Source organism: Aspergillus luchuensis, chromosome 5 (assembly GCF_016861625.1).
Source record: "Aspergillus luchuensis IFO 4308 DNA, chromosome 5, nearly complete sequence".
In the NCBI taxonomy this organism is placed as follows: domain Eukaryota; kingdom Fungi; phylum Ascomycota; class Eurotiomycetes; order Eurotiales; family Aspergillaceae; genus Aspergillus; species Aspergillus luchuensis.
The window spans coordinates 4,451,860-4,473,801 of NC_054853.1; the positions used below are offsets into that span (position 1 = coordinate 4,451,860).

Here is a 21,942-nt window from a genome sequence, read left to right on the forward strand (position 1 = left end):
TTCTCTTTTCCCTAGCATCCAAATTTAGCAACTTTTAGGGACCGTCAAAACGAGGGAAAACAATCCCCCATACCTTCCTTACCTGCTCATACCTGAAATTAAATTACTTAATTTGTCGCAGGAAGGAGCTGCAGTGAAAAGTCCAGAACAAAAACCATCCACCATGGCTCTTCTTCCTTCAGTTCCTTGCAGCATCCGTTCTTTGTCTCCCTCTCTTCTTCTCTTCTCTTCCATCTCCCTTCTTTCCTTTCTTACCCTGAATCCAGGGTCGTGATCGTGTCGTTCAACAGCAGGGGGGCGCAAACCCCGTTCCCGCCGGGCGCATTTTCCTTATCTTAGGTTTGCACCGACGTAAACGTTGTTCCCGGCTGACCATTATTGACTTCCCACCCCCTCACCCTCACTCTTTCAACGGGTCTCTCCCCCGGCAAGGCTCGTTTCCCTGAACGGCGCTTGGCCGCGCTTTTATTGCTTCAGATCTTGCTGAAAATGGCCTACAACGCCGTTTCTCAGGCCGACCACGAGGTGGCTTCCAACGCGACCGATTCGGACCATTCCCGCAGTCCGTCGCCGGACTCTCAGCACAATGGTCACTTCCAGCAGTTGCCGCTGGACGCCGACCACATTGGGGCCGGCTCATACCTGCAACCCGCCAAGTCGAATGAAGACTCGGGCGTCAAGAGCTTGGGCTCTATGATCCGATCGATGACCTCAACCAGCTATGATATGGTGGAGGAAGATGACTATGAACTGCCTGCCGATCCCTCTGCGGACCAGAGTTCCAATAGTCCCCGTTACGTCCCTCCGCTAAAGACAGTCCCTCAGACTAGTTCTACGACTACCACCGCCGCTACCGATGCCCACACCCCTGAACCGGCCCTCCGGACTCCAGTCACCGATCAGCCGGTTCCCCTCAGTCATCCGACGCCTGACCTTCAATCGCTGCAAGGAGCCTACATCAATAATGTAGAGCGGCTTGAAAGGAGCGCGGAACGCATGAGCCTGAGTTCCAATATCGGAGACGAGATTCGCAGAATGGATCAGGAACAGAAGCGACGCTCTAGTTCGGCCTCCAACTCCACTCACGCCAGCAATTACGACGGCCTCAAAACAAGTCTGTCGTCTCGCCACGGCTCCATACAGTCCTCTCGTTTGGCACAGGTTGCAGAACACGCCCCTGCGCGATTCTACGGCGATTCGGCCACTCGAGTTCCCGCGATGCCTTACCTTCCTCCTCCCCCGCCGCCGGCTGTGCACACCGAGCACGACTTTGTTCAGCAGGATTACTACGACCAGGAGCTTGGGGAAGAGCTGGAACGGACATACACAGCTGCTTCCACCGATACGTATCAACAGGCTAGGGTCCTGTTCAACGACTTTGATGGCGTGCATTATGTTCCGAATGAGAGTAATCTGGGCCGACGAGTGTCGCTGACGCGACCTCCCTTGGCAAGCAGATCCGAGGCATATAAGGAGCCGCAGGCAGGCGAGAATATGGTTTACTACCCTGCTCCTGTGCCAAGGATGTTGAATCTACCACCTCGTTTGTCGCAGAAGAGTGATCAGCCACGAGGCAAACGTCGTTCACAGCTTTTAGGTGTGCTCGCTGCCAAAAATCGCAAGTCCACCCAGGTAGTCGCTGGTCAAGATCAAGGCGATGGTGGCGAGTCAAGTAACCACAACCAGCCGACAAGCGTACCTCCACAACTGCGCGCGAGTATGTTTTTCGAACAACCAGCTAGAGCCGTTGATGTAGAGGTCACTCAGGCTTCTGCAGTGGCGACGCTGGACAACATTCTTGATGCTTCTACAACTGCACCTGTCAGTGCGTTCACGGGGCAATTGGACCCTAAAGGATTCAGTCAAGCAAGCCGCAAACTATCTTCGAGGGATTTGACCGAGCAGCGAAAGTCGCTGAACTCCACAAGTATGCTTGGGCTTGGCCATCGCTTGTCTGATCCGGATCTCAAAGATGTGCCTCTTGGATCCGGTCACTTACACAAACAAACAGAAGGCGAGGCTGCAGATGTCCATGAAGGCACATCTTTACGGGATGATAATCAAGACGGGCTTGGCGGTCCTGATGCGCCCGAGGCCGATGGGGAAGAGCACAATCATGAAGAGCCTGACGCTGACTTCACCGGGCCCCCTAACACGCTGCTGGCCGAGCTTGAATACCGAAAGAGCGAGTTGAAACAACGACTGCGATCGGCCCCCGAAACTACGGCGTTACACTCGACTCTTCTCCAACTCGAAGCGGTTGCGCAGAAGCAGAGCGAACATCGACGTCAAAGACCAGTGACCTTGGCATGGGAAGCCCCAGATGCCCATCCCCAAGAAGTTGACGATGACGATGATGTGCCCCTGGGCATGCTGTTTCCCGAAAAGGCGAATGCGGTCAGTGAGGTGCGTCCGTTGGGATTGATGGAAAGACGGGAGCTGGAAGAGTCCGAGCCTCTCAGTAGGCGTCGTGCCAGGCTCCGCGGTGAGCCTGCCCCGCGCAGCCCTGAGAGGCGCCCGGTCACCATGTATTCTACGGGCGCACCAGACGATCAGCCGCAAGAAGATAGTGGTGACGAAGGCGAGACTCTAGCCCAACGCTTGAAACGGCTCAAAGAGAAAGACCAGCCTAGTGCACCCGCCGATAGTGATTTTGCAAACGAGATTCTGGCGGAGATCAAACAGGTGGGAGACGCTGAAGAAACCACCCAAGAGAAGGAAACGCCACCGGAGGATGAAACTCTGGCCCAACGTCGAGCTCGCCTGCAGAAGGAGGCTGAGGCTGAGGCCCGACAGAATTCCACATTGAAGATCCCCCGGTACCGAAGAAGCATGGCAGACATCCTCCACGCTCGACGTCCCACCACTGTTGGACGGCAGTCGACAATGGGCACTGCAGCGCCTCAGCCGATGCCTCAGCGTACACTGGACCATCGAATGTCTCTCCAACAGTTTCCACCGAATTATGGGCCGATGGCGGGTGCTGGGTATCCCCAATACCAGGGGCCCGCCGGCACAGTGCCATATGGCCCCGGAATGGTGCATCCCAATACCTTTTACAGTGATGCGTTACTAGGGATGAACCATCTCAGCTATGCTGTGCCGCCTAAAACGAAGATGGTCCGACCGGTCAATGAACCGGGGCAGCGGGAGATTATCGACCGCTGGCGACAGAGTATCGTCTGACTTAATCCTTATTGCTTCCATCCTCTACTTCTTTTTTTTCTGCTTCAGCATATTAGCCGATCGATATTCCATTTTTATCTGTCCGGGCAATTGGTTATCGGGTACATCTACAGGTGTTTAGCGCATCTTGCTAGCATGAGTTTGAAAGCATGAGCGATTGCGTGGTGTTATTTTCGAGTTAGATGAGCGGAACATTTCCCAGTTGTACTTATAGTAGCATGCGGGTCATCCTAGTCGCCCTGTCAGAAGTGACGATCTTTGCATATGGAAAAGAGCAAATCATGAAGCCCTCCATCCCCTCAAGTGTGTCTAGCTAGCATTTGTATCGCACGGGATGTGCAATGGTTGGCATGAACCATGTGTGAATGGTGTGCATTAGTTATCTTGTTGTCACTTTCTCAATGCCCAGTAGGAACTGAAAGAGAAGGGCACTACTAAATATAACTCTTTTTTTCTTCCACTCTAATTCCAGACTTATCCGTTTGCGGTTGCGCATTCCTGCTGGCTGGTCCGTTCCTGACTGGCCGACAGTCTCGTAGTGCTTTTCCTTTCCCCCCTTTGGCCTCGTTTGCTTATCAGGAGACTCATTCCATCCCCCCTACGTCCGTCGGTCTCACCCAAACCACCTTACCATCATTGGTAGAACTATTTCTGTTCCATGACGATCGTTGCTTGAATCTGCTGCGTCTCCTCGAACCCACCGCATTAACTCATTAAACACTCCGTCTCGGTTTTGCGCGCGTTCCCCTGGGATTGGCCCGCCCTCAGTCGCCCGGATGAGACATTGCCCCACGCCGCAACCTTGATCTTCCTCTTCTACTCCGCAGAGCTGTCACGGCCTGTGTGAACTTCGAGAAGCGCCATCCCATACGCATTGCGACCATCAGAAACAATGGGCGAGGTTTTCGCATCCTAAACGCCTACTTGGACGCGCCCTGGGTGCTTCGGGCTCACGTTCTAACACCATGCCACCCTCCACCGTTTTCGCCTACTGGCGTCGCGAACATCGCCGATCGAGCGCTTCCCCCGTCTCGCCCTCCTTACAGCCCACCTCCAAAGCACCGGTCACCAGCAACCCTCCTCAACTACCGGGGTTGTCTAACACACGGCCAAATCCCACTGCGCTTGGGACATCTTCGGTGGAGAGCTCGAGTCCGCAGGTCCCGAACAACCCCCATGAGGACTACTATGATGCATTTAAAAAAACCATCGCCGTATCCGTCGCCCCGGCCAATGCGCCAGGCTCCTCTTCAGCAAACCTCGCAATTCCCTCCTCTTCCTCAGACAACCACGCCCGACCTATCTCAAGCTCCGACGAGCAAGATGTTACCATCACCACGTCGCAGTCGAACTACTCCCAATCGTCCATTGCCCCGCCGCGTTCAGATCAGGGCGACGGCGACTCTCCCAAACCAAGCTCCCCGTTTCGACTGTCCTTGGGCAAAAACCTCCTGAACTCCCATAACCTGACGTCTGATCACCATAACAAACGCTCATCGACTCCGGTGTTGTCATCTTCCGGTCATTTCCGATTCAGAACCTCCTCCCCTGACATCTCCCCGGGCGACCGGATGGCTTCATCACACAAGGACAAGGACAAGGAACACAAGTATGAAGGTGCGGGCAATCGCCGTTCCGCAGACCGGGACGGTCCGTTGGAACAGTCCCATCATAAATCGGGAAGGACTCGGCTTCACCTGCTCAACCCTATGTCTCTGTTGGCCAGAAGGCGTTCTTCCAACCTAGCCAGTCTGCGGACAGAAGACACTAGAGTCGGGGCTCGCAATATAGTCCCGGCCATACCGGACGACTATGATCCTAGAATACGCGGCAACATTGTACACGACTTCTCTGCGCCTCGTCCGCGTCGGAACTTGTCAACGGCACCCGTTCTTATGCATGACGTGAACAACCAGTCGAGTCCGGCAGATGTAATTTACAATGGAAATGGGAACTCGGCGCACGGCGCTGACCAGAGTGCCCCAGGCGAGCAACGGAAGAGACACACACAGTACTCTCCTGTTTTCAAAGAACACTTTGAGGATGATCAGAAGGTGCTGCAAGTCGAGAGCAAGGCGTATCTGCAGTCATCGTTACTGACAGCGCAATCCAATAATGAAAATGATCCACACACACTTCCTGTATTTGCACGAAAGTTGCCGTCAAAGATACCGGAGCAGGATGTGTCGCCTGACGTGCCAAGCGACCAGACGACACTGAAGCAAGACAGCCAACATAGTCCACCTAGTAATGTCGGAGCAACAACACAAGAAGACACCGACACGATCGAGGTTATACCACATCAGCCATCTGGTTTACCTAAACATCTCAAGAGCAATGCCTCCCGGTTCAGTTTTGATATGAATGGCGTCGAATCTTCCACACAGGAGAAACTCTTAGAAGAGAAGCATAAGGAGAAGGAGGCTGCAAGACGGGCCAAGGCACGCATGGAAGGCGCAAGTTTCAGCGATGGTGAGGACGATTTCGATGAAGATCTGCTCGATGATATGGACGATCTGGAAGAGAAGATACCCGGTGTTAATGTCGACGCTGACGAGGACGATGATTTCTCTGGCTTTTCCGGCCCGGGTAATGCCCTCAACAAGCCCTGGCTTGCACCTGAACTCTCACCCATCATTGCTAGTCCGCTTCCAACTGGAATCACATTTTCCCAGAATATACAAGAACCGGCCCAGGGGCCGTTGGCAGGCACCTCTGCTCCTTTACCCGTATCCGATTCCGTTGTCTCTGATGATGTCACGGATGTCACGACCAATATGCAGGCATTATCAGTGGCAACAAATACTTCCAATAATGCAGCTCAGGTTGCCATGAGTTCACATCCTCCAGCTCCGCAGCCAATAGAAGATGACGACGATCTCTATTTTGACGACGGCGAGTTTGGTGATCTGTCCACAGAAGACATGGGCGAGAAATTTGACGAGTCCATTTTCGACGATGAGACGAGTCACCTGTATGAGCGGAAGCCAGTGGTGCAGCAACCTGTTCCTGCACCTGCGCCGCCGCCCGACAACGAGGCCGGGAGCGCTAATCCACTGGATGGTACTGCGGAACACGATGAGTTTACGCCAGAGCCAGACTACGATGGCGGACTTAGGCATGTTCCTAGCATGGCAAGCGACTATCGAAAGGGGTCCATTAGAGTCTACGGGCAAACGCGTGAGAGCTTGGCTAATCTGGGGTCTGCAAAGGCTCATGGTGGGGTGCTTTCCGAGCACAACCTCGAAGCTTTCCACAATGCATTGGCCAAAGCCGCCAGTGAAGCGGCTGCAAGTGACAGGTTCGGGCGCGAGACCAGCGTCAGTGAGCGATCGTTGGGCCAAGAGAGCACCGCCCAGACCATGGATACGCCTTCAGGCCTCATTTCCGATGATAGTCGCTTGAGCCAGACCGTGGATATGGCTGCATTTGAAGAAGTTTTCGAAGACTTCAACTACGATGACAACGATGACGCACTGTTCGACGACCCAATCATTGCAGCGGCAAACGCAGAAGCGCTGGAAAACGACGATGAGGGATTTTATGGTCAAGAATTTGGATTCTACGCACAAGCACATGGGGGCTGCAACGGTGAGCTCACCAACGGAGGCTACTTTGGTCCACGAGGTGTCGAGGGCGTCAGTCGTAGCTTCAGTAGTCGGGGCAAATTTCGAGAGCCAAGTTTGACCCCTATCACGGAACGCAGTGAATGGAGCACGCGGAACTCGGTCATCTCGTTGACAGCTCACGGTGCCGCCCATTCCAACCCTATCGCCAGCCCAGGCTTGGCTCAGCTGGTTGACCTTGGCGCTATGGACGACGAGATGTCTCTGAGCGCTTTGATGAAGCTCCGACGGGGTGCTTGGGGCGGAAGCAACGGCAGTCTACGGAGCAGCAGTGGCAGTCCCCCACTTCTACACTCGACGTCGAACCGGGCGAGCTTCATCTCCGATGCCAGCCCCACGATATATACAGCACCTCCTGATGCGTTTTGCGGGAGTGCGACTGAGTCTCCCATCCGGGAGTCTGACAGGTTTAGGTGGTCGCTGAACAATACGGAGCAGCGTGTGGGACAGTCAGCAGGAGGCGAGAAAGAGCCTTAGAGCTGCATCATTTGAATCGACTGGTCCTTTATCGGTCATACGCCCCAGGGTTGGCAGGAAGTCAGTCAGACGGGCGCACGCGTGTGACCAGCCCGGCTGCAGATCCCGGCAACAGGCCGGTCGGGCCAATCGATAAAAGGATGAGAGTATATATATAACGCATATTGGTTTTTTTATTGTTTTACTTACCCACAGGAGTTCGAGGGAACTGACATATATTATGATTGTAATGCCTGATATATAATGCTTGATCGTGCAGATCAAAGCGATCTGTGGTCTTTTATGATATCTGATGACCCCAAGGCGGATGGGAGGAATGGGAAGGCTAGACGATAATGATGTATGTTTGCATATAGTACTACTACTAGTACAGCTTGGGAAGTAGTAATCTATTTGACATGACGCTGGTTGGCCATTTGTGAGATGCTGCGGGGAGTCGTGGTCCGCTTCCATTTGTACGACATCCGGAGCATAACCAGAACGGTGCCCAGACCCCGGGAGCATTCAGGGGAATGACAGCCCCTTCATACTCCAGACTTCTTACAGAAATAACTCAATAATTACTCCGGATTGAATCCAGCTTTCATCCCTGAGAATCAACCCGAGGATGATTGGTCCACGTGCCCACCCGCAAAGTCCCGGAGCGGGAAATGCTCATAACCGGGCTGTGGCGGTGCAGTAATTGGGAGTAATTGGGAGTAATTGAAAGTAAACTTGCAGTGTTGTATCCGCAACCGGGAAGTTCGGCCCGCCCTGCGTTTTTCTCGGTTGCAGGGCACGGAATGACTAATGTGTGGCGACGCTCTAGTTACAGTGTAACTAACTAGTAGTTTTATGTTCGCTGTGTTGGTCTCAGCCACAGCCTGCGTTCGCTGGCCGTCATAGCCGTAGATCTCGGCAAACCTCAACTTGTTCCCGTTCCTCCCAAGGCCCATCTTGCTCTCCCATCTCCTCTCCATTCTTCCTCCTCATACTAACGAGGTTGTCCTCTATATTCCACCCTCTCCTCTCCCCCCTGCTACTTTGATCAATAGAGAGTGCTTTTGCTCTCTGATGAGTCCCGTTTTGTTACAGGTGCTACGGCAATCCTAGTCGACACCTGTGTTTTTCTCGCTCCCCTACAAACCGTGCGTGTTCCTTTCATCCGCCTCGAGAAAAATCCCGCAGCTTAAGCAACCGGTCCCCGTCAAACTAACTCGCGATCTTTACCTGCCATAGTTCTCGAGATAATTCGCCGTGTCATATATCTCGTTCGCCTAATCGTCGTCGAGCTTATAGCATATTATTTTTCAGCTCGCATTACCCCATAGAAAATCTGTCGCGATGTTTCGTTCCACTGCCGTAAAGGCCACCAGCGGCCTGCGCAGTCCGGCCTGCTCTTCTTGCAAGAGATCCCTCTCTCTTGCTGCTACTGCCAGATCTGCTGCCAACGGCTCAAAGCTTGGCTTGACCGCCAGACGTCCTCTCGCTCTCGTCGACCGGTTGTCCAAGAGGCACTATGCTGCGCCCGCTGAGGGTGTGGTAAGCAATTCCCCTGCACATGTGTCGTCCACGCTTTTTTTGGCTTGGTTTCCATCTCCGGTGTGAAAGCCAGTTCCGACTGACATTCGCTTTTTTGGCGATTCTGTAGGATGCCAATGACTCTTTCCTCTCCGGAAACACCGCCAACTACATCGATGAGATGTACGTCGCATGGAAGAGAGATCCCTCCAGCGTGCACATCTCATGGCAAACGTATTTCAAGAACATGGAGGAGGGCAACATGCCCGTCTCCCAGGCTTTCCAGCCTCCTCCGACTCTCGTCCCTACCCCTACCGGTGGTGTTCCTCAGGAGATGCCCGGCGCAGGCCTGTCTTTCGCGGCCGGTACCGATGTCACGAATCACCTGAAGGTTCAGCTCCTTGTCCGTGCCTACCAGGCTCGTGGTCACCACAAGGCCAAGATCGATCCTCTTGGTATCCGCGGTGAGGCCGAGGCCTTCGGTTACAACAAGCCCAAGGAGCTTGAGCTGGACCACTACGGATTCACTGAGCGCGATCTGGACCAGGAGTTCAACCTTGGACCCGGTATCTTGCCCCGCTTCGCCACTGAGGGACGCAAGAAGATGACCCTGCGCGAGATCATTTCCACTTGCGAGAAGATCTACTGCGGCTCCTACGGTGTGGAGTACATCCACATCCCCGACCGTAAGCCCTGCGACTGGATTCGCGATCGCTTCGAGGTTCCCGAGCCCTACAAGTACTCTGTCGATGACAAGCGCCGTATCCTCGACCGTCTGATCTGGTCCCACAGCTTCGAGTCCTTCCTTGCGACCAAGTTCCCCAACGACAAGCGTTTCGGTCTGGAGGGTTGTGAGACCCTTGTGCCCGGTATGAAAGCCCTCATCGACCGCAGCGTCGACTACGGTATCAAGGACATCGTCATCGGTATGCCTCACCGTGGTCGTCTGAACGTCCTCTCCAACGTCGTCCGTAAGCCCAACGAGTCCATCTTCAGTGAATTCGCTGGTTCCGCCGAGCCCTCCGATGAGGGATCCGGTGATGTCAAGTACCACTTGGGTATGAACTTCGAGCGCCCTACCCCCTCGGGTAAGCGTGTCCAGCTTTCTCTGGTCGCCAACCCCTCTCACTTGGAGGCTGAGGACCCGGTCGTTCTCGGAAAGACTCGCTCCATCCAGCACTACAACAAGGATGAGCAGAACTTCGACTCCGCCATGGGTGTGCTGTTGCACGGTGATGCCGCTTTTGCCGCCCAGGGTATCGTCTACGAGACCATGGGTTTCCACTCTCTCCCCGCCTACTCTACCGGTGGTACCATCCACATCGTTGTGAACAACCAGATCGGTTTCACCACTGACCCCCGTTTCGCCCGCTCCACCCCTTACTGCTCGGACATTGCCAAGTCCATTGACGCTCCTGTCTTCCACGTGAACGCTGATGACGTTGAGGCGGTCAACTACGTCTGCCAGGTTGCTGCCGACTGGCGTGCCGAGTTCAAGCGTGACGTTGTCATCGACATCGTCTGCTACCGTAAGCAGGGTCACAACGAGACCGACCAGCCCTCTTTCACCCAGCCTCTGATGTACAAGCGCATTGCTCAGCAGAAGAGCCAGCTTGACAAGTACGTTAACAAGCTGATCGAGGAGGGTACCTTCACCAAGGAGGACATCGATGAGCACAAGAAGTGGGTCTGGGGCATGCTGAACGACAGCTTCGACCGCAGCAAGGACTACCAGCCCACCAGCAAGGAGTGGCTCACCTCCGCCTGGAACGGTTTCAAGACCCCCAAGGAGCTTGCCACTGAGGTTCTGCCTCACCTCCCCACTGGAGTTGAGGGTCCTCTGCTGAAGAACGTTGCTGAGAAGATCAGCGGTGGTGGTAGCCCCGAGGGCTTCACCCTGCACAAGAACCTCAAGCGTATCTTGGCTAACCGCAAGAAGGCTGTCGATGAGGGTCAGGGCATTGACTGGGCTACTGCTGAGGCTCTTGCTTTCGGCTCCCTTGTGTCCGAGGGTTACCACGTCCGTGTCTCCGGTCAGGATGTCGAGCGTGGTACTTTCTCCCAGCGTCACGCTGTCCTGCACGACCAGGAGACTGAGGGCACCTACACTCCTCTCCAGAACATCTCTGAGAACCAGGGAAGCTTCGTTATCTCCAACTCCTCCCTCAGTGAATTCGGAGCGTAAGTTTCAGCTTCTGCCTTTCTCATGTGGATTAAAGCTAACTCTATTCTAGTCTTGGTTTCGAGTACGGTTACTCCCTGACCTCCCCCAACGCCCTCGTCATGTGGGAGGCTCAGTTCGGTGACTTTGCCAACAACGCTCAGTGTATCATTGATCAGTTCATCGCTGCTGGAGAGTCCAAGTGGCTGCAGCGCTCTGGTCTTGTTGTTTCCCTGCCCCACGGTTACGATGGTCAGGGTCCTGAGCACTCCTCCGGTAGAATGGAGCGTTGGTTGCAGCTTTGCAATGAGGAGCCCCGTGTCTTCCCCGAGGGTGACAAGCTCGACCGCCAGCACCAGGACTGCAACATGCAGATCGTCTGCATGACCAGCCCTGCCAACCTGTTCCACGTTCTGCGTCGCCAGATCCACCGCCAGTTCCGCAAGCGTATGTAACCTACAGAATCTCCCGTACAAGTCTAGTGCTAACTATCGTTCCAGCCCTCGTGATCTTCTTCTCCAAGTCTCTGCTCCGCCACCCTATTGCTCGCTCTGACATTGAGGGCTTCACTGGTGACTCTCACTTCCAGTGGATCATCCCCGACCCCGCCCACGGCAAGGAGATCGACGAGCCTGAGAAGATTGAGCGTGTCATCCTGTGCTCTGGCCAGGTCTACGCTGCTCTTACCAAGCACCGTGAAGCCCACGGCATCCGCAACACTGCCATCACCCGTGTTGAGCAGCTGCACCCCTTCCCTTGGGCTCAGCTGAAGGAGAACCTGGATAGCTACCCCAACGCCCGCAACATCGTCTGGGCCCAAGAGGAGCCTCTGAACGCCGGTGCCTGGAGCTACACCCAGCCCCGTATCGAGACTCTGCTGAACGAGACTGAGCACCACAACCGCCGTCACGTTCTGTACGCCGGTCGCGCTCCCAGCGCTTCCGTCGCCACTGGTCTCAAGTCTGTCCATCTCAAGGAGGAGCAGGAGTTCCTCAACGATGCTTTCACTGTTCACCAGGAGCGCCTCAAGGGCGAGTAAATGATGTCGTTGTAAGAGTGTGTTTGGGTTGGGGAGTCAGCGTTGGCTCGTTCTGGTCTTCTTTGTATGATTTTCCTTTGTTCAGCAGCATAGTGTACGATGATTATACTACAGTTCATGCTTAAGTGTTTCCGGGCTTTGGGTCTCGTTTCTTTGCCACATTGTTTCGTGATCTAGCCTGCCGATACCTAGCATGTGCTTCGTGCACGCGTGTAAATTAAGAACGTTGATATAATTTTAGTTTCTTTTATTGAGTGCATTGCACCGTAGGCTACAGTGTATACAAAATGAGGCCTGCTTTTCATTTGAGTCCAGGGATACCCAGCTCCATATAGCCAAAAGGAGTGGCAAAATCAACAATTACGGGGCAATGGCGCATCTGGGAGCGCGTCAGACTGAAGATCTGGAGGTGGCCGGTTCAAGCCCGGCTTGCCCCATCCTTTTTTTTCTCAATTCATTTTTGTTGTGGGTTGTGGATCCCCCGGTATACACCAGTTGATAGCTCAATAGCTCGAGTTGAGATTGAGATTCGTTTTATTGATATGTGACGTCACCGAAAGCTTATCAACATGTCTTTGTCAGCCGAGATTTAGTGCCTGGCTCTGCAGGCACCAATCACCTGATGAATGATGGGCTCTGCCGGGTCTTTCTCCGCACTGCAAGTCTCCCATCGCTCCAACTCTCGTTTCCCACCCCCGATTTTTCCCTGTTTTGTCTGTCTGTCCATGTTCTTCCATCTGCTGAGCCATCGATCTCCCAGTATCTCTGAGTGCTTCTTGTTCCCTGATTGAGTCGGACTTGCTGTCCGACTTGTGTGCCTTTTTCCTTCTTTACCCATCATGTCTGCCGTTGCCGTCAACTCTCAGGGTCAGAGCGCTCGTCAGTCAACGCGCCAGACGAGAACGAACCCATCTCGCACATCCAAGACATTGGGCCGCTCATCCTTCGCTTATGGCCATGGCTCCATGGCAGATACCCAATCTGCGACCCCTGTGGCCCATGGCTTCTATCCTGCTCTCACCCATTTCACGGACGCCATTACGGCCCTCCCCAGGGAATTTCGTCGTCATAATTCGTTGCTCAAGGAGGTCGATGCGAAGGCTTGGGCCCTCGAGGATAATTTGCTCCAATTGCTGAGGTCCGCTTCGGAGTCGCAGCCTGTGCCGTACCCCTCTACTCCGGTAGGTAGTTTTGCTGCGCGCCCTTGTCGGGAAGATCTCTTATCCTTGATGTGGGTCATATAGTGGTCTGCGGGGATAAGCTATCTACGATGGATTTTCGGCGGATATGAGCAAGTGCTGACGAGTTTTCGTGACTAGATCCCCGAATCTCAGGAAAGCAAAGACCGCCGGATCCTGTTCCATCGTGTGCGCCATACGCTTACGGATCTGATGATGACCGCGGATGAGAAAAACCACGTTATATCGAATGCGAACGATGAATTGGACCGACAGCTCACACGTCTTGATTCTATCTTCCCGTTCATCGCGGGGGAGATCAGCGATGAGGCTCGTCTGGGAAGTCTCACGCACTGGGCTTACACGAATAGAAATGCCCCTAAGACAACTACTAATGAGCGTCCTCGTCGGGAGGCTGCGTCGACTAAGGAATTGGCGCATGCGATCCATGAGGCGGAGGCTGCTTCTCGGAGCGAAGCTAGGCGCGAAGCTGTCATCGCGCGCAGGCAGCGTCGCACGCATGCGGATTCGGATCTGGACGATGTACGTGCTGGTGGAGCTCGCAAGGGACAATCTAGTAAATCTCGCGGGGGTGCGGGCGCTGGTGATCAGGCCGGACATGGTCAGGGGAACACTGGGTCAGGCCAGGCTAAGCGGCGCAAGGTCGAGCGGCCCGCGCCTGTGGAGGCTGGTGCTGCGATGGAACGCACTGCTAGCAGCGCTAGTACTTCGAGGCAGGCTGCTTCGAAGGATCCCGCTGAAGCTACGAAGAAGAGGCGGGCACCTAATACGAATGCGGCTGCTCGGAAGAGGTATGTCGCTTTTGCTTGCTTAGGGTATACATGAACTAACATGGGTGGCAGAAACAACACCAATGCATCGGCAGTCGATTCCCCGGTTCTGGCTCCGTCACCTGTTGTCGCTGCTGCGGCTATCCCGCGAAGCGCTGTCAGTCCGGGACCTGGTGCAGTGCGGCCGCAGACGTCTCGCGCACAGCAGAATTCCGGACAAGCAAACAATGGTCGTCAGAGACCGTCGTCTTCTGCGTCCAATCGCGTTACCAGCAATGGTACGTTTCAACCATATTCAACCTCAGTCTGATCGCAAATCTAACCAGATAACTACTCTAGGCAAAGCTGCAGAACCTAAAACCACAATCAAAGAGACGACATCCAAAACCGAAGCTACCCCTACCTCGAATCCAGATACCCAACGAGAAACCGAAGAGCCCACCACAGACGCATCTAAGGTCCCACCTCCTATCAGCACTAAACGCGAAGACACCGATGGAAAGCCCGCGCCGTCCATCGAACCGGGCGAAGTCCCCGCACCGCCAGTCTCGAATCCACCTCCCAAGGGCCGATCATCCAAGACATCCACCCCGGTGCTACCCACCTTCTCCGAACCTACTCAGCGCGTACGACCTACCCGAAGCACTGATCCCGCACCAGCCAAACGGTCCCACAAGAAGAACAGCAGCGTGCCGGTGGTGCAAGCGCGGGCCGTATCGGAAGAGGAAGAGTCTCTCCACGAAGGAGATGACGAAGACGAGGACGGTGAGCCCAGATACTGCTACTGCAATGAGATCAGTTTCGGTGAGATGGTGGCATGTGATAATGACGCCTGCCCTCGCGAGTGGTTCCACTTGTCGTGTGTTGGGTTGACGAAGCCGCCTGGGAAGAATGGTGAGTATCCCTTTTTATTTATATGGATGTGGGGGGTGCAGATGCTAACGTGAAATTAGTCAAATGGTACTGTAATGAGTGTAAGGAGAGTATGCGACGGAGTCGAAGTGGGCGTTGAACAAGCAGAGCAGGAGGAAGCAAAACAAAACAGGATACTGGAGTTATGGGTTGGGAATGGCTTTTGGCTCTTATGAATGTACATACATAGTAGACAATAAGATGATTGTCTGGCTTTTGTCAAGTATGTTTATAAAGTAGTGGCGAGTAAAGACACGTTTAATCATATAAATAAACAGCATGGAGGCTTCTCGGCCAGTCAAAGAGTCGGATCATGGATAGTCTACTTAGTATGCGCCGCACCAGCTGAGTTAAAATCTGGAGACAACATCATCATCCTCTACCCCGCCAGCCTAGACCAGCTCCTCAATAGCCCGCCAATTCCACTCCGTCGTCGTCCTTCCTCTTAACCTCAACCCTCAATTGATTAACATCCCCACCAGCTGACACAATGTCCGACGAGAAAATCGAGCTCCCTCGTATTGCCGAGATCGAAGCATCAACCGATATTCTCAGCGACCCCTGCAGATCCATCAAAGTGGTCCGAGTAAAAGAGCGCTTCGCAGTCAAACTCGGCTTCTCCATCTCACCGCAAGAGGCAGAAAACATGAGATTCGTTGCTGCCAACAGCAAAGTCCGCGTCCCAAGAGTCTACGATGATTTTGTAGATCCAGAGACCCAGAAACGGTACAACATTATGGAATATATCCCCGGTACCGATTTGCAGAAGTTAACGCCATCTCTTTCTGAAGACCAGAAGAAGAAAGTCAGCAAGCGTATCAGGGAGGCACTTGATGAACTGCGACGTATTCCTTCCCAGGGGTACCTTGGGAACTTGAACCGAACAGCTTACTACGAGGGCATTCTCTCTACCCCCCTTGATCGTGATCCGAGCATATCTGGTCCTTTTGACAACGAGGAACAGTTCAACCAGGGTATCTTGAAATGTCTAGGGAGGAGGGAGTCGCGGCATTATGTCCGCTTGCTTGATGGAGCGATACAACGTACACTCAAAGGACACAGGATTGTCTTCACCCTTGCGGATCTTCAGCCGAAGAACATCATGGTTGAGGAACAGAAAGGAGTGTGTGAAGATGAGAGTCCGGATTATTAGATAACGATTATTGATTGGGACTTGGCTGGATGGTATCCTGAATACTGGGACTATTGTAATTCGACGGTCTACTGCCAGGCGAAACCGGAGTGGCTTGAGTTAGTCCCGGCTGTCTTTGATGAGTATCCGGTGGAATATCTTATGATGCGAATTTTTTACATGTCGATTTTTACTTGAGGATACCTGCAATACACTTCAACGAAGATTGTGATAGCCCAGATTATTTCCTACATTCTTAGTTGATACTCGTATATAATCAAAGCAATATAACAAGAGCCAAGTGTAGATTTTGCGGGTAATTGCCCATGGGCTAGTTATTTCGATGCATTGATTAGGGCCGTATCTTCCCGCACTGGATGGTTATTTATATTGTGACGCTGGGTAGTTGTAGTCAGTTCTGAACTAGAATGATCATGACATTAGGAAATATACGTTGTATATCCATGGCTTATATCAGTATGTGGCTTGGACATACTGCCTCTTCTCCTCGTTATGTGTATCTAGCCGGTCCTGTAGAGGATCGATGTCTTGGTAAGTTATAGACTAGTATGACCTCAACCACTGATTAGATATATTCGTGGCTACTACATCTTAGTTGACAGCCTACGCCTCGGCTTGGATCAATGCCTTAGCATCAATAGGAGTCGGTCAGGATTATTAGTATATGTACTACCACCTATGAGCTTAATTATTATTCCAGAATAGTTAACACAAACAAGATTATGTTATGTAAGTACCCTGTAGTTGTTTATTGTCAAGTGGTGCGCGCATAGTATTTTTCGACCATCCGCAACCCACTTACCGCACAGAAAACAATGCAACTCTTCATCTACCAAACCCTAGAGGCATTCCTCAACAAGTCGTCTCGATGGTGTAGTTGGTTATCACGTGGGTCTCATACTACAGTATGACGTGGAAGCTTCAACTTCCATGCGATCCCAAGGCCGGGAGTTCGAACCTCCCTCGGGACAGATCTTTTTTATATCATGTTGTCTTCACTTTTCGGGGGTCGTGTACACTCGCGGTGGCTTGAAAATAATGTTTGGCTTTTTTTATATTTTTTTCATCTACCTTCCATCTTTATAGGGGTGGGGTCCTTTAGTCTTCTGTCTTGCTGTTCTGTGCCACTGAATAGGACGATCCTACAAGCGGTCAATTGGTGAAGCTCAGTTCGTCTATGTATTATTTTCCATCCAAGGTAGTTGGTATATATACATGCAGATCTAAAGGTATCTGACAAGTAAGAAAGACTAATACTAAGAATAAGCCCGGTTCTCTTCTATAGGTCCCATTTCCCCATGGTTCTGATCCGAATCCAAGTTTGTACCCACACCCTGACTTTGCACGTCGCTAACTTCCAGATTACAGGTGGATGATGTTATCCGGTTACTTGATACAAATGACGGTGTCTACGCCGCCGCTTGCTCGCTGGACTTTTCCAAACCGCCGCTCTATTATGACACATTTGCCTTGCGCGATTCGAACGGCGACGAGCATGTAATGCAGAAGTGGCCATACTTCCGGTCTGCAGCATCACGCAATGCACTGCTTGCCCTGTCTCCTGTGCCTGTCAAGAGTTGCTGGAACGGAATGGGTTGGTGACTCCCCTACACGCTCTTCTCGATGCTCATATTGATCGATCATATATCGCAGTTGCTATGCCTATAGAGCCTTTTGTTTCCACTCCTCCGCTACGGTTTCGCGCTATCTCCGATTCTCTGGCGCTTTCACATCTCGAGGGTTCTGAATGCTGCTTGATTCATGCGGATAACCCTCTCTCCAAGCAAGACGGGGTTTACTTGAACCCTAACGTTCGTGTCGGCTATAACGCTGCCGCCTATGAAGCTGTTCACCCTACAGGGGCCTGGTTATCGCTGCAACATGTGACATTAGCTCTTTGGGAGAACCGACTCCGACGCTGGTTTACAACACCATTCTTCAAAAAGCTGGTTGTCCGCAAGAGGATTGCTGGATGGCATGATGACCATCTTGATGAGCAAGAACCTGGTGACTTCTGTTTGATCAATGAGATGCAGGTGCTTGTCTCTAATGGTTGGGCACACGTCTGAGGCCAGCTTCGTGGGTGTTCCTACAATTGGGCGCTTCAACTTCCGAAGTCAGTAGAGATTTATTCTAAAAACGAACTTCAACACACGACCGCCTATGTGTCCTGTTTCCAACCTCATGAGGTTGGAAGGTCGATGCCAAGAAGTAGGCATGAATTGCTGATAGAAAGGCTGGGATTGCCCGGGCAAGTCGGAAAAGAGTCAAATACAGCCTACGACGGTACCCAGTACACCATGTATCACGCCCCACAGCTTTCTCTCTCCCTCGCTTCTGTACTGCCACCAGTGTCAGTATCTAATAGCTGGCGAGCTCTAACGCACTACCTCATTAAGCGCCTTTTGATCCTTGGTTCGCAATGACCCCGCAGACCGTCTCGTGGTCAAGACCAATGATATGCTTTTGGTGGGCCGCGGCGCTAAAGGCACTGGCTCCTGTCTAGTATCTTTAGCCTTGTCTGATCGTTGCGGCCCCCTCCCTTTGACCGAGTGCAGGGAGAAAGGCACTGGTGGGCTTGCGCGTAGCTTTATCGTCTACCGGCCTAATTTGACGTGGGCACTATTTGTTGGCCGGTCTTGTCGGCTAAGGGTTCAGGGGCTGGGTAGACTGCTTCAGCTCGCCGTTCCATCCTCCAAGCGCTAGTATTATTCGAGCGGTACAGCGAGCAGAGGCCAATCAGCAATTAGGTCCCCTGCTAGGCTATGTGCTATCAATTTAGTAGATCACATTACTCCAGTCCTTGAAGCTCAGCTCAGATATGGGATTGACGCTGTTCCGCGGGCTTGGACGCAGTTTATTTATAAGACGTCTACGGCTTAAGCCTTGCGTCCCATCTTCTTAGTTCACATACTATACATGGCCTTATGTGGGCTGAGGCCAAACACTGCCCCCTGGAAATTATATTCAAGACAGTTATACCACACGGATTTCCAGAAATGACCTCCGAGAATGGCACTCGGCCTTCTTTTCAAAATGGACTTCGCCTCGTTCATAACACTTATTCCTCATCCAATCTGTCATGGCAGTCCCAATTGGATGGCGAAGCAGTGAGCTTAGAAGACATGTATGCCGAGCCGTATCGGCCGACCACTGCGTAAGTCTAGACTGGGACTTGACGGACCCTGGCTATTGCTGAATTCCGACAACGCGTCGAGCAGTGACTCCAATTTGCACGATGGTATCTCGCGCTCCAATAGCGACGCCTCCGATAGCGTCCAATCTATACAAGCAAATCAGCGCGCGCAGTATGGTCGGCGCCCAATTTCGGACAAGGCTCTGTGCATGGTGTACTCGCTTCGAACTACACTGGTGGCCCAGATGGCCCAAGCAAGAGATCGATTGCGTTGGCAACGACTCCAATCAGAATCCAACAGTCGCGGTCTCGGCGACCACTTTCTGGCATTGCTGAAGAATATCGGCATCACATCTTTCTACAATACCTGCTGCAAGCTGCGCGGTATTGAGGTAACAGAAAAGCCGAAGGTCTTCATGGACAGGAGCAAGACACTTGCATCCATCCGCTGTGTCCTGCATGTAGTTCCTGTCAGTGCTGCATTTGCACTCATCATGCTTAACTCCACTGGTTACTATATTGGGGGCGAATTATCTGGCACTTCTGGACAGGATGCTGAGAAGCTGGCTGCGCTGACATTCGCAGCTAAGCTTCATGAACTTCTCATGCTAGCTTCGCTTGGCTCCATACTGATTACTTATATCCGCAGAGAACTTGCCTTTGGGGACGGTCTCCCGTTTGGTGCCATTTTCACCTCTTTGCAGTTTCAAGACATCAGTTTCCTTTGGTCTCTCAGCATGTGGGGTTCAGTCAATCATGACTGGCAACGAAAAACCACTAAATGGTTCATTCTCTGCCTGATGGTTACATGCACCCTGCTGGGACTAACAGCTGGTCCGTCCACGAGTAACTTGATGAAGCCACGTCTGGATGACTGGCCCGCAGGTGGCACGCCATTCTGGATCAACGCCACCGACAGCGTACTCTTTCCTAGTAAAATGGAGAACTCGTCAGCACTATCGCACTGCGCTTTCGATAACAGTGACCTCGCCTGCCCGGCCGGTAATTGGCAGATCCTCAACCAGGACTATTACTCGTTCTTTCCGAAGCTCGTCAACGCGGGTAGTGTTCCCCAGAATCTTACCATCTCCGGCCAAGCCTCCATTCGCAGCTTTGGAATGAGGTCTCGCAATCTGTTCGGTACTCATGAGATGATGTGGGGGAATGCATACACCATTGCAACTACCCCACTCTCTGTCGTCGCGGATAGCGTTGCAGAATTAGGCAGGCTATGGTCGTACGCTGCCGCCAACATCGACGTCGGCCGATTCAAGTTCAGGAATGATGCGCTCTTCATGACCAACGCCTTGCAGCCAATGGTGCTCACGTTCTGTGGTCAAACGTTCTACGACTACTCCGGCAACATCACTCTGTCCTTTCCTGCATTGAGCACTGCGTCTCTCTCCTCAGGCCCGGGCACGGCCGACTTGAGTCAGGCCTCGATCGACTTGTACAGTGGATATTCCAACAAGACAATCGAAAACAAGGTGGAATTACTCCTCCGGCAAGGTGCTTCCCCTTCCGTGCTCTGGATAGATGATCCTCTTCTGCTGCAACCTATCGATGCCACGCTTGCTGCTATATTCATGCTCCCTACCACAGACAGCACTAATCCACAATACTTCACTTGCAGCGTCGACAGCAGGTTCACCAACGTCACCCTAGTGTCCACGCGAAACCACATCAAGATTGTCACTGGTCAGCCTGCAGAAATGGACAAAAATGGGACATTCCATTCTGATTGGCCACGAGTTGCACTTACCGCGGACTGGGCACGGTACCTGACGCCAGACATTCCCGGTACAAACAAAACGATCCTATCGCCTATCACCTCAATGGCTGGCATCTTCAATAGTTCAACTCCGTCAGCCTCCTACTACTACGACATCATAGTGGAGAATATCCTAGCTACCCTTATCACCAACGGCATCGGCCGGTCAGCGTACAACCATAGTATTATCATGGACTTGAAAGGCGCTAACAATCCAAATAATCTTTGGGATGGCGGTGACTGGATCTACGACATCATTCCTGAAGGTGGGAACATGGGCACAGGGCGCAATGCATTCAACGTGTCTGCGGCGGTGCGCAACCGATCCACTCAACTGGTAATGGAAGCTTATGTGAACGGCTACGCATACAGCGCAGACGGAATCACGTCCATACTCGAAATGATCGTACTCGCCATCTATATCGCCGTGGCCATTGCCCACGTCTGCTATTCTATCTACAGCGGGCTGTCCTCGAGCAGTTGGGGCTCTGCGCCAGAGATCGCAGCGCTTGCTTGGAACTCTGCTCCGACAGAAAAGATGGCTCATACGGGAGCCGGTATCTCGACGATTGATGTATACAAGCACAATATACGAGTGATGCAACGCGACAACAAATTGGAAATTGTGACTCGGGATCATGATGGGAGATTCGAGAAGGGAGGGCCGCTATCTCAGGAGGAAGCAGGTTCGGAGATCTCTATACCAGACATACAGTGAAGACCACATCATTCAGGAACAGCACTTTGTCAAATGTGATGCCTTGCTGCGACAAGTCTTCCAGTGGTTGCAAGGTCAGATTGCGTAGCCGTGCAAGATAAGGAATGCGTCTGAGTTCCTTCTTTTGGCGAGGTGTATCGATCCAGCCTTCTCGAGGACGAGCGGATAGCTCATCCTGATGTGTCGTGTCTGATAGGGTGATGTTGCGCCGCACGCCAAGTTGGTCCAACCCAGCGTCAAGGTCGCGGAGAGCCCCCTTGGAATCATCCCAACTCCCACTCTCGTAGACGCTCA

General features: G+C 52.7%; 6 protein-coding genes and 1 non-coding gene across 7 annotated transcripts; all 7 read left to right on the plus strand.

Moving 5' to 3' along the window:
• Positions 1-489: 489 nt before the first annotated feature.
• AKAW2_51462S (uncharacterized protein) lies at positions 490-3,186 on the plus strand (the record flags this gene model as incomplete). Its single annotated transcript, XM_041691394.1, has 1 exon — positions 490-3,186. One exon carries the CDS (start codon positions 490-492, stop codon positions 3,184-3,186), a length of 2,697 nt encoding a protein of 898 aa, XP_041544883.1.
• Positions 3,187-4,151: 965 nt separating this feature from the next.
• Positions 4,152-7,289, plus strand: AKAW2_51463S (uncharacterized protein; the record flags this gene model as incomplete). The annotated part of the gene is made up of 1 exon (XM_041691395.1): positions 4,152-7,289. One exon carries the CDS (start codon positions 4,152-4,154, stop codon positions 7,287-7,289), a length of 3,138 nt encoding a protein of 1,045 aa, XP_041544884.1.
• A 1,323-nt stretch (positions 7,290-8,612) lies between these two features.
• kgd1 (alpha-ketoglutarate dehydrogenase KGD1) lies at positions 8,613-11,989 on the plus strand (the record flags this gene model as incomplete). Its single annotated transcript, XM_041691396.1, has 4 exons — positions 8,613-8,810; positions 8,920-10,970; positions 11,024-11,397; positions 11,451-11,989. 4 exons carry the CDS (start codon positions 8,613-8,615, stop codon positions 11,987-11,989), a joined length of 3,162 nt encoding a protein of 1,053 aa, XP_041544885.1.
• Positions 11,990-15,360: 3,371 nt separating this feature from the next.
• On the plus strand, positions 15,361-16,023 carry AKAW2_51465S (uncharacterized protein; the record flags this gene model as incomplete). The annotated part of the gene is made up of 1 exon (XM_041691397.1): positions 15,361-16,023. One exon carries the CDS (start codon positions 15,361-15,363, stop codon positions 16,021-16,023), a length of 663 nt encoding a protein of 220 aa, XP_041544886.1.
• Positions 16,024-16,885: 862 nt separating this feature from the next.
• AKAW2_t50018S lies at positions 16,886-16,994 on the plus strand. The gene has a single exon. It is a non-coding gene; the product is annotated as a tRNA-Met (tRNA).
• A 327-nt stretch (positions 16,995-17,321) lies between these two features.
• AKAW2_51466S (glycosyltransferase family 69 protein) lies at positions 17,322-18,092 on the plus strand (the record flags this gene model as incomplete). Its single annotated transcript, XM_041691398.1, has 3 exons — positions 17,322-17,342; positions 17,392-17,617; positions 17,677-18,092. The coding sequence occupies 3 exons, from the start codon at positions 17,322-17,324 to the stop codon at positions 18,090-18,092; spliced, it is 663 nt and encodes a 220-aa protein (XP_041544887.1).
• A 930-nt stretch (positions 18,093-19,022) lies between these two features.
• AKAW2_51467S (uncharacterized protein) lies at positions 19,023-21,648 on the plus strand (the record flags this gene model as incomplete). Its single annotated transcript, XM_041691399.1, has 2 exons — positions 19,023-19,180; positions 19,245-21,648. The coding sequence occupies 2 exons, from the start codon at positions 19,023-19,025 to the stop codon at positions 21,646-21,648; spliced, it is 2,562 nt and encodes an 853-aa protein (XP_041544888.1).
• Between the last annotated feature and the right edge of the window lie 294 nt (positions 21,649-21,942).